The 11,412-nt window shown below is 42.1% G+C and overlaps 2 protein-coding genes across 2 annotated transcripts; both read right to left on the reverse strand.

Annotated features, from left to right (window-relative positions):
- Positions 1 to 1,154: 1,154 nt before the first annotated feature.
- On the reverse strand, positions 1,155 to 3,671 carry LOC109462339. Its single transcript, XM_019758917.1, has 7 exons — positions 3,609 to 3,671; positions 3,373 to 3,472; positions 2,804 to 2,935; positions 2,521 to 2,652; positions 2,218 to 2,328; positions 1,806 to 2,001; positions 1,155 to 1,380 (listed from the first exon to the last, which is right to left on the reverse strand). Exons 2-7 carry the CDS (start codon positions 3,457 to 3,459, stop codon positions 1,244 to 1,246), a joined length of 795 nt encoding a protein of 264 aa, XP_019614476.1. The 5' UTR covers positions 3,460 to 3,472; positions 3,609 to 3,671; the 3' UTR covers positions 1,155 to 1,243.
- A 2,155-nt stretch (positions 3,672 to 5,826) lies between these two features.
- LOC109463557 lies at positions 5,827 to 9,326 on the reverse strand. Its single transcript, XM_019760399.1, has 7 exons — positions 9,282 to 9,326; positions 9,059 to 9,158; positions 8,504 to 8,632; positions 8,065 to 8,196; positions 7,810 to 7,920; positions 7,192 to 7,375; positions 5,827 to 6,560 (listed from the first exon to the last, which is right to left on the reverse strand). Exons 2-7 carry the CDS (start codon positions 9,143 to 9,145, stop codon positions 6,415 to 6,417), a joined length of 789 nt encoding a protein of 262 aa, XP_019615958.1. The 5' UTR covers positions 9,146 to 9,158; positions 9,282 to 9,326; the 3' UTR covers positions 5,827 to 6,414.
- Positions 9,327 to 11,412: the final 2,086 nt, after the last annotated feature.

Below are 11,412 nucleotides of genomic sequence, written 5' to 3' on the forward strand. Positions count from 1 at the left end.
GGCGCTATCGGTGTAGAACGTGTCGGTACCCTCGTCTTCGTCGGTCTCGACGGTCTCCCAGTACAGCTGGTTTCCGTCGCGGAACTTCAGATTTCGCTGAGCTGAGCCAAAAACAAAGCCGGCCCGGCCCAGAACAGTATCTAGGCTACCCTTATGGGGCTTGTATAATTCAATAACACAACAGCTACGCTCTGACACTTGTTAGCAATACAATGATGACAAGTTGAATACAGGCGGTTGAGATTGAGGAACCACAAACGCTCCTAGGCTGTGCACGATGTATCTGTATCTGTATAGCCGGTATAACCGCCTTTCGGCGTAACACACCAGCTTCGCAGGCACGCGGCGCGGCGGCAGCTGGCTATATTACACCGATCGACTTGTTATACCTAACCCTTGAACTTCTAGCTCTAGACATTGTTTAAAGCTATCTATTGACAATGCCCCTACTGTACTTGGTGACAGTGAGTTCCACTCTGCGATAGTTCTAGGAAAGAATGAATTCTTGAACACCTCAATCCTTGGTTGATAACTCTGGTACTTGAATGCATGGCTATTTCTTGTTCTCTCACGATGAACATGACATACCGAACGACGGCAGTGCTTGACGCTGTAACGTCACATACACACCCGCACAACTAGCTAGTACACAGCCATGTCGTTTTCCAATCACAAACATGTACACACACACAAACCGATCCCGTTCGACCCATGACCCTTGGCACGTACTCGTACCTGTGATATCCCAATACGCCGCAGGGTCCGATCCCTGATATACATGTATTGTACACGCCCCTTTTGTGTCTCCATGGAACATACGGAATACACAAGTTACAGACGGACTATATGTGGAACTAAAGCCCCATCTACCGACATGTTTGGGATGGTACACCCATTAAAGTCAGGATAACGTCTTCAAAAGCACAATACTAATTGAAAGTATGTAGTACTTCCTAGTTTGCTTTCTTCTTTCCCTCCTTCTTTATCCATGAAACTCTTAATTACATTTAATTTGTGTCAGGTCAGGGAATTGACTCTTAATTCCTTAACATGTGTGATACAAAAACGTAACTTAGAGTAAGACACAGACGCATGAAGAAGTCAGTTATAATATTACGATGAGTTAAATCGCAATGGTGCTTTTAATTTGCTCTATAACATTGCAGCACACCACTTAGTTCTCTCAAAGCGTTGGTTTTTGATAGAAACTGCTGTTACTATCGTCGGTTTTGCTTTACTGACTTCAGAAGCTCCAGGTGATGCTTACACCCCAGCAGCAGTAACCTGACACGTGCCAGCGTCTGTTGCTGCGGCGGCGTCCCCAGAGCCAACCACGCCTCGCACGGCTCTTCGGCTCGGCAGAGGCGTCCCCTGGCGAAGCTGTATGGAACGACACGAAACAGGACATGATATACAGAACGCAAACGATTCCCGGAGGGTATATCATGATCGTAAATCTACAAACATTGTTTTTTCTAGTCTCAACCAGACTCCTTTGCATTGTGATCTGAATAAATAGTAGCAATCGACCTATATAAAAGGGGTCCGGATATAACTTGCCAGGGGATATAATTGTCAACAGTATAGGACCAGTTACTACTAGTAACTCCCCCGGCCAATTGTATGCCCGGCCCGTTTTGGGCCGAGTACAGCCTGCAGAGGAGTCTGGTGGAGATTATTGTTGTACAGTCATGGCATTTTTTCGGCAGATAATTACAGTTGGCAAAGCTTCCAACAATTTATATACAGAAATGTTGATAAAGTACTTCAAAAATGTACTAGATCAAATGGTTCTTCTAACATACCGGGAGCAATGAGCACGATGCCGTCACTTGTATCCTCCTCGCTGCTGTCCACCGGCAGCTCGATGTTGGCCCAGCGGGGCTCCAGGTCGCCGCAGAAGAGCCCCATCGCCTCACTCAGCTCGGGAGTTTCAGGGCGGGACTCGTCCAGGGACATCTTCCTGCTCCCGCCATTCTTGGAGGCTTGGGTGGACCCCTCCTACGGAAAGTGTTAGTGGTTAGGCCGAAAATCGTTGGATGGTTGCCAAATCTAAACATTATCAGAGAGTCGAGGACAGTCTAGCATAGCATCTACCCTTAGGGTATCAAATTGGACCGGGTTTGGCGATCGACGAACATAGACCTGTACTTAAATTGTGCGATTATCGAGAGAAAACCTGGCTTAAAACACCAATAGTGATTTTAACATATGTACCTCTTTGTTTTCCAGTTCCTTTGCAGCTTCTTTCGCCTTCTCGTCTTCTCCCTCGTCTTCGGGCACGATGTAGCAGATGTCCCGCCCAGAAAACTTGTAAGCCTTCAGGTCCTTGAAATATAAAGTATCGGTTTATTAGAAACCTCTGTGATTCATTTTATATATTGTTTCTCAGTGAAACTTTCCCACGGTTTATAATAAAATGATCGGTAAACAAGGAATGATTGAAATGTCTCGTCTTCTGAAAGAAACGGGTGACGGCTTTTTAAAATGTAACATGAGACAATACTAGTGCATGTTTACCTTATTGTGGTCGAACATGACGGCCGCCGCCCCGCTGGCGCTATCGGTGTAGAACGTGTCGGTACCCTCGTCTTCGTCGGTCTCGACGGTCTCCCAGTACAGCTGGTTTCCGTCGCGGAACTTCAGGTGTCGCTACACCAAAAAAATGAAGCAACTACAATCAGCACAGCACCCTGCTTCCAATAGACGAGCTTTGAAAACGTTTTCGTCGTTCATTTCTCTTTTCCTAAATGTTACAAATAAAATATATATGCCGTTGGACGTGCCGCGCAAGTGTACCTACCGATTTCAAGGGGTCGTGGTTCAGGAAAACGCCTAGAAGAATGCCCAGAACAAGCAGCACCGCCAGCACACCGCAGGTCACTCCGATCACGATCTTCCGACGATTCTGGTTTCCCTCCAGCAGGATCTGTTCCTGTTGAGGCAGGGAGGAAAGTTTACATGTGCGTCAGGGAAAGGAGCAAGGCTTTTGGACGACAATACCGGTATTAGAAATTAAAACAGGACAGCGGTTGTTTGCCACTTATGCGTTTGCATAATATTTGTAATGTCGAACTATGCAAATTCGTTGCTCCGAGTGGCATTTGTCATCATCAATTATTACACCGAAGCCTTGCAAATTTCGCTAACGTCTGTTTTTGGTATGATCATATGGAACATATCTAAAATCGTCCAAAACAATAGAAGGCTTTCCGCGATGACCGTGTGGCACTTCGTGATTAAAAAAAAACGTTTTGCAATAGGTTTAAAATATTGAACAATCGCACTCTTTTCCGCTCAAATCTACGACAATGTACAGAAAACATTCTCCGTGCGTGCATCGTGCGGTGTACATATGTGACCGCTGTTTACCTTGATCCGTGCGATGTCGTGCAGCGAGGCGCCTCCCAGAGAGAAGTCAGCCGGGGGCAGCGGTTTCTTCTCGTCGCAGGACGTCATTGTCAGCAAATCTCTGCAGAAAAATAAAATAACAAACCATGCAATCAACTAATGCAATATAGAGTTGCAGAAAGCCTGAATTTGCATCACATGTTTGTACACACAAGCGCTACAATTGCAGCCCGCATTATAAGTACAGAAGTACCCACCAGATCCGCAGTGAGGTCTGCGCGATGTAGAAGTTTCGGCCGGGCTGTGCAGGGCTGTCTGTATGGAGGGTTTTATATACATTTTCATAGTTTCCTGTACCAAGAAATCATGAATATTCAAATCTATTTCTGTACAGACACAAATTGAAAAGTTGACGTTATTTGACCTAATTTCATCATTTCTGTCCCAAGGGGAGGGGCCATGATGGCGAGTGTAGCCCCACCCACCTGGCAGAGACAGTTGAGCCTGTACAAAATATTTTGTAACTTTAAACTGACATTTTTGCTGATCTACAAGTACAATTGCAACAACCTTACTGACCATTGCAACAACCGCAATGCAAGGAGCAACAGGCAACAAATTGAACATGAAATATGGTCTTGAAATAAATGGGGATGAATCTCGATACTCATCCTTTTAACCACTTTACCCTGGACCTCCAACATCCAACAGTCAACCAACTCGAACGAAACTGACGTTTGCGGAGTCATGTACGTTCACAACAACTTATATTGTCCGCATGCGAGCGGCTGAAAACTTTACTAACTGTCTGAAAAGTTGTGCTATTACGCCAAGTATAGGATGTACGTTAGAAGTGCTATAATTGCTGTGTATGAGCTTTACTGTCTGGCGGTGGCTACATGGCTGGCTGCTACCCAAGAACTGTATCAGCCGTCCTGCCCACATCATTGCAAACTTTCCCTGATATCATTCACGCACGTTACGTTGAAAATGTCAAAAGGCAACAATCAGGTGTTTCGCTTAAAGCTTTAGTTTTCCCCTTCCCTTACAAACAACTTAGAGGTACAAAGTAGTTTGTTTTCTACATCCCCCCTCATGTCAGAAAAACAGAAAAACTGTATGTTAGGTAGGTCAATACTATAAGAGAGTGGCATATTCGGAGGTTGCATTTGGTTGAGAAACTAAGATATATCAGACACAAAGTTCATGATATATAGTAGACTGTGAGTCTGCGTATAGCACAAGTCTTTAGTCTGGATTCAAGGTAAAACTTCCACACGTGTTCACCGCATTTTCCTATCTCTTCCAAGCTAAAAATCTTTATAAAGTCTCGCCCATCTTTAGTTCAGATGTCTGTGTAGGCATCATTGTAGGTTAACAGGTCAGAAGGAAACGGGACGAGGAAACGGGACGAGGAAACGCAATTTTGCAAAAATAAGACAATTATAGGTCCGAGACAATAAGATGCCATGACACAGTTTAATGGACAGTGAGAAAATAGGACAAGGACACAAATATAAAGATGCCAAAATGTTTAGAGATTACCTCCCATTGTACGATTCGTATTTCCAACAAATTCACCATTTCACATGTTTTTATATGTATACGTAGTCACATCAGTTCGTATTTCTTGACGTTGCTCCGCCAAATCCACATAAAAGTCACATTTATACCTCCGGTAGTGTCTTAAAGTAGACTCGTCCATCTTTATTATATTATCATTATGTATCTGTTGGTATCGGCCAGGTGTGACAAGGAAACGGCACAAGGAAACGAGATTTTGCAAAAACAAGTCAATTTTAGGTCAATGAGGTCGAACCTTGCAATGATAAAGCCCTTTCACAAAAGGTGAATGCTGATCTAGCCTGGGTACCATCCGGAGTTTCGCTCGAAAGCGTTGCGGAGCGAAAATCCGGATGGTACCCAGGCGAATGCTGATCTGAATATTGATTTACTTACCTTTCAATGAGCAACAAATGTCAGTGGGAAAGTATTAAATTTTGTCAATGATTTTATAGCAAAGAATATCTCACTATTATATCGGTGTTTGCAGGTGGTGTAGGTATTTTGATAGGGCGGGAGGGAGAGAGAGAGGGAGGGAGGAAGCTAGGAAGGAAGAAAGAAAGAAAGAAAGAAAGAAAGAAAGAAAGAAAGAAAGAAAGAAAGAAAGAAAGAAAGAAAGAAAGAAGAAGAAGAAGAAAGAAAGAAAGAAAGGAAGAAAGAAAGAAAGAAAGAAAGAAAGAAAGAAAGAAGGTAAGATAACGTCTTTTGTTCGGGTGTAATGAGTCATCTTCTTACATGACGAGAAAAGAAGACAAAATCCTTTATCTAGCTACATGTAGCTGGATCCCATATTTTGTATTAGGGAGGTGTTCTGTGAGAGAGACATATTGCCAAGGAAATATATACGCGTTATTTATTCCCTTAAACCCCAGAAAATAAACCAACATAATTTGTATCTTCACACTTTTATTTCTCACATCAAACCAAATACTTAACATAATGAAGATCTTGATGAAAACGGTATAATTACATTTTATAGGTCACCCATGCACTCTACCAAACACCACTAGATTAAATGTACTATTATAAATAATGGTAATGAAATATTAAAAAAACATCGATATGAGTAGTTCAAACTATTCAAACAAACGGTGGGTCGATAATATATATGTTAGAGTAATTTAGGCTAGCTACAAACCCAAATTAAGACTATACATTCGAGATAACGTTTATGTTAGACAAGTATCCTAAACATGAAGCATGGTCATAATTGATGTGAGTTCTGACTAAGCATGGCCGGTGTGTAACTGAAGCCGACAAATTTGATCTTTCCAGTAGACGATCCTTACTGTGTGCAAATATTATTAGATACATACATTGAATGTTTAGATATTAGAAAGGCTACGAAACAAATAGATCAGGTCAGACGAGCGGAGTAGTGCCTAACGTTACATCCATCACAAAGAACTATATCATATAGTTCAATCTTTGTAACGAAACATATACACTTAAGGGTTGACACTATTGTTATTTCAACGGTTGCAATTATATTATTTATTACTAGCCGAAAATGGCGAAAAGGAAAATAGTGACACTAATGTTTATATTCACATTGATGTTCACATTCACACTACGGCGACGTCGGCGACGTCCCCAAAAACGCTTCACACGGCTCTTCTTTTCATCTGGTCCTGGATCCATCTTCCCTGTAATAACGCAGTATAATGAAGCAGCATACACGTAATCAAATGTATCTATAAGAATGAATGAATGAATGAAAGACCTTCATTGTACGTTTCCTCTAACAAGCTAAGTACAGGTCATGAATAAACGGGGGAAAGGAATACAGCAATGACACTTAAACTATACATACTAATGTGATCTACTATTTACAGGTTCAACTTCTTCTCGCTTCTTGACGCAGTTATAGATGTATGAACATATTGACCTAATTATACATGGTTTGTCAAGTTTCATAAGGAATGCAAATTTTTCTATTTTGTCTAAATGTCTAAAACTTGGGAACTTATCTGCCATATAAGTATAGAGGGAATCCCTCTCATTTCTATATAATGTACAATCCACAACAAAATGGCATTCATCCCCAATATTATCTAGATTACAAAATTGGCAGATCCTTTGCTGTAGAGGAATACGGTTGTGTCTGCCTTTTTCTATGTGGAGTTTATGTGAACTATAAGAATAACTAAGACAATTCCAACAGATCTTTGTGCGATGAACATGACACACAGCTGTGCAGACGAATGTATTGTTGCAGTGCAAAGGGTCAGTTAAATCTATCTTCTAAAATCACGCGTTAAAGAAGACTGAACTTACTTGGGGCAATCAGCGCAATGCCAGTTTCCTCTTGGCCATCGGCCTGGCTGAGAGTGGCCCAGCGGGGCTCCAGGTCGCCGCAGAAGAACTCCATCGCTTCACCCAGCTCCGGGGTCTCCGGACGGGACTCGTCCAAGGACATAGTGACAGTACTGCCTTTTTGTACTTTTTGAATAGATCCCTCCTGTGGAAAAGGCATTGAAGACACTTACTTGGGGGAAACGTAAAGAAACGCTACTCTCTTACTTTCTTTTTCTTTTTGATATTTCTAGTACCAGCACACAATCATTATGAATTAACAACATGTTGGTATAAGGACCACGTGGTGTCGTATGGCCAAGCGGCCAGGCTAGCGGAGATCAAGAGTCGCTAGTTCGGTCTCTGGCATTCCTTGGAAAGGCACTTTACTCGAATTTTCGCATCTCACTCCACTAAAGTGTAAACTGTGTACCTGACTGAAAGGCGGTGAAAGGAGGGGGAAGGGCTCTACCTTCAAAACCGTGCCAAAGACACAGAGGATTAACAACCTACGGCCATGGGCCGTGGGAACTTTATTTTATGTACTAAGGACCACTCCAGTGAATATCGCTTTGTTGTAATGGCTCTATGTAAACGTACCTCTTTGTTTTCCATGTCCGTCGCCACCTCTTTCACAACCTGGTCCTCTCCTTCCTCCTCGGGCACGATGTAGCAGATGTCTCGTCCAGAAAACTTGTAAGCCTTCAGTTCCTAGAGAAGACAACACAGGAATGTAACAGGAACGTAAAGAAATGACGATGTACTGTAGAATCAACAGGTTGATATGTACAAAATAAAAATAATAGCAGATATCTTGAAAGATTGACTTAAAAACAGGTTTATCATCTAATGTACCTTATTGTGGTCGAACATGACCGCCGCCGCCCCGCTGGCGCTATCGGTGTAGAACGTGTCGGTACCCTCGTCTTCGTCGGTCTCGACGGTCTCCCAGTACAGCTTGTTCCCGTCGCGGAACTTCAGATGTCGCTACAGCAAAAATGAAGGAAGTAGAATTAAACAAAGCACAGCATCCCGCGTCCAAGTGACTTTGAGAAAGATCGGAACATCTACAGTTTACGTTTCGCAGTTTGTTACTCATTTCCTAAATTTTACAAATAAAATGCCGGACACAAAACAAAATTGAGGACACTCAGCGCTAACAAGATCAAGCACACTCCGCCTGTAAGGACTGAAGGATTTAGATGTATTCTACGTTTGAGATTTTGTACTTATTTGTCCTTATTGGCCGAGGTTGCTCAGCATACTTACAGATGTGCCCCGCAAGTGTACCTACCGATTTCACGGGGTCGTGGTTCAGGAAAACGCCTAGCAGGATGCCGAGAACGATCAGCACCGCCAGCACACCGCAGGTCACTCCGATCACGATCTTCCGACGCTTCTGGTTTCCCTCGAGGATCTGTTCCTGTCGAGGAACGGAAAGTTTACATGCATATGTACGTCATGGAAAGGAGCAAGGCTTTTGGACCTTATTTACCGTTAAACAGGGTAGCGGTTGTGCGTTTATTGGACTGTCGAGCCCAGCACATTTTTCAATGAAAGTTGCTTCAAATAGCATTTCTAATCATCAATTATTAATACCGAATGTTTGGAGATTTTATCAACGCCAGTTTTTGGTACAATGGAAAAATATATCTTAAGCCACACCGTCCGATAAACCTACGATGGAGGGCTTTAATGGACGACCGTGCCGCACGTCATAGTTTAAAAGAAACGGTTTTGCAATAGGTTTAAACAATTGTAACCTTTTCTGCTCAAACATACGGCATAAGGCGATACCGTCGCGGAAAACACCGCGCGTGCATCATCCGATATACGTGACGATGTTTACCTTGATCCGTGCGATGTCGTGCAGCGAGGCGCCTCCCAGAGAGAAGTCAGCCGGGGGCAGCGGTTTCTTCTCGTCGCAGGACGTCATTGTCAGCAAATCTCTGATGAAAAAATAAAATAACAAAGCATGCAATCAACTAATGCAATATAGAGTTACAGAACGCTTGAATTTGCATCGCAAGCGCTACAATTGCAACCCGCATTATAAGTACAGAAGAACCCACCAGATCCGCAGTGAGGTCTGCGCACTGTAGAAGTTTCGGCCGGGCTGTGCAGGGTGGTCGGTATGGAGGGGTTTATATACATTTTCATAGCTTCCTGTACCAATAAATCATGAATATTCAAATCTATTTTGGTACAAACACAAAAGAAATGCTAAATCTTTAGTTCAGAAGTCTGTGTAGGCATCATTGTAGGTAACAGGTCACAAGGAAACGCGACAAGGAAACGGGACGAGGAAACGCGACTTTGCAAAAATAAGACAATAGGATGTCATGGCACAGTTTAATGGACAGTGTGAAAATAGGACAAGGACACAAATATAAAGATGCCAAAATGTATACAGATTTCTTCCCATTGTACGATTTGCATTTCCAACAAATTCTCAATTTCACATGTTTTTATATGTATACGTAGTCACATCAGTTCATATTTCTTGACGTTGCTCCGCCAAATCCACATAGAGTCTAAAAGTCACATTTATACCTCCGGTAGTGTCTTAAAGTAGACTCGTCCATCTTTATCATATTATCATTATGTATCTGTTGGTATCGGCCAGGTGTGACAAGGAAACGGGACGAGGAAACGAGATTTTGCAAAAATAAAACAATTATAGGTCAATGAGGAAAAGCCCTTTCACAAAAGGAGAATGCTGATCTGAATATTGATTTACTTACCTTTCAATGAGCAATAAATGCCAGTGGGAAAGTATTAGATTTTGTCAATGATTTTATAGCAAAGAATATCTCACTATTATATCGGTGTTTGCAGGTGGTGTAGGTATTTTTATGATTGGGGTTGGGACAACAAAGACCAAGGTCAATAATGGGTAATCTAGCGGCCTTGTACGGTACTGCAGGGCATGATACCCCATGTTGTTGACATGCTATCATCTTGTAATTCACGAACTGTTGATGTGACTGTATTATCATTTCATTTTTTCGTTTTCCTCTTTGGAATGATATATCTGTACACCAGTGTTGCTGGCTTTAAAGGCATCCAATGCGATTTCAGGACAGCAAAACTGGAAATATTCTAATTAAGGCACTCTTTGTGATATTGATACATACTTCTTCACATAAAGCACATCTAAATCAGCATTTCATACTTTGGGCATTTTAAACTGCAGGAACAAGCCCCAAGATGAGTCCTTTATTTTCTGGGTGGTACCCTAAAATCAGCCCAGGGCCCTTCCGGTGTCCATTTTCCGTCAGAATTTTGGGAATTTTTTTGCTCCATGAGGGTCAATATACTTTGGGATAGTGTGGTTTTAACTCAGTATGTGGATAAATGACTAGAGATTGGCTTTGAAAAATCGGGTTTCCAAGCCGCAACTGCACTGAATATAATAACACAGACAAAATAGTTCCGTGCAACCAGTTGTATTGCCATGAAAACACAGCGTCCAAGCTTCCGTCACTTTCACAACATTTGTGACGAACAAGCCTGGAAGCCATCATCTGTAGCTACGGCCGGTTCTCTCTTTTAGCTTGATGTCTTTGCCAATGAGAAAGAGACAGGAGAGAGCCGGTGGTAACTCCGGCACCCAGGCTATATACTGATGCACAGTTTTCTCCTACAGGTTTTCTACTTAACGTCCATCGACATGATCAGTTTTTACTGTATAGATTTCAGTTGCAAAACTTTGTTTTACTACGTATACTGATGATGTAACAGAATGTTACCAACTATTGCAGACATATGTAGATGCACAGTGTCTAATGTACGTCGAGTACACTGATACAATATATTTTTCAGAGGAAGAAAGTGCAATATATAGTATAGAATAGAGTATCACCATTGTCTACCTTACTGTATACAACACACGTGTAATAGTATAGAATAGAATATTATCATTGTCTACTGTAACATACATGATTGTGCTATTTCATAACATTACACAAACAAATAGTTAACCTGTTCCTTTTTTCTTGGTCACGATGTAATACAGTGCATTGCTACTACAAGGCATAAAAGTGTATAAAAGAAACTGACGACCAACATAGTACCAGGCCTGAGACTATACATATGATGCTATTTGCTACCATTTAAGATGTTTTCTAAGCGTTGTACAGGATGTTCACATGTTTATCATATCAGCGTTTTGCAAATGTAGAAAAAAACGGCTGTTACATC

Source organism: Branchiostoma belcheri, unplaced genomic scaffold (assembly GCF_001625305.1).
Source record: "Branchiostoma belcheri isolate BF01 breed outbred unplaced genomic scaffold, Haploidv18h27 scaffold1, whole genome shotgun sequence".
Classification (NCBI taxonomy): Eukaryota; Metazoa; Chordata; class Leptocardii; order Amphioxiformes; family Branchiostomatidae; genus Branchiostoma; species Branchiostoma belcheri.

What these genes read in the sequence shown, in the direction of transcription:
- LOC109462339 (XM_019758917.1), bottom strand. Translation starts at nt 3,459, where the DNA reads ATGACGTCCTGCGACGAGAAGAAACCGCTGCCCCCGGCTGACTTCTCT. An exon ending in ACGACATCGCACGGATCAAG is followed by an intron (nt 2,936 to 3,372) that starts GTAAACAGCGGT and finishes CTGCCTCAACAG; the next exon opens with GAACAGATCCTGCTGGAGGG. An exon ending in ACCACGACCCCTTGAAATCG is followed by an intron (nt 2,653 to 2,803) that starts GTAGGTACACTT and finishes TTTTTGGTGTAG; the next exon opens with CGACACCTGAAGTTCCGCGA.
- LOC109463557 (XM_019760399.1), bottom strand. Translation starts at nt 9,145, where the DNA reads ATGACGTCCTGCGACGAGAAGAAACCGCTGCCCCCGGCTGACTTCTCT. An exon ending in ACGACATCGCACGGATCAAG is followed by an intron (nt 8,633 to 9,058) that starts GTAAACATCGTC and finishes GTTCCTCGACAG; the next exon opens with GAACAGATCCTCGAGGGAAA. An exon ending in ACCACGACCCCGTGAAATCG is followed by an intron (nt 8,197 to 8,503) that starts GTAGGTACACTT and finishes TTTTTGCTGTAG; the next exon opens with CGACATCTGAAGTTCCGCGA.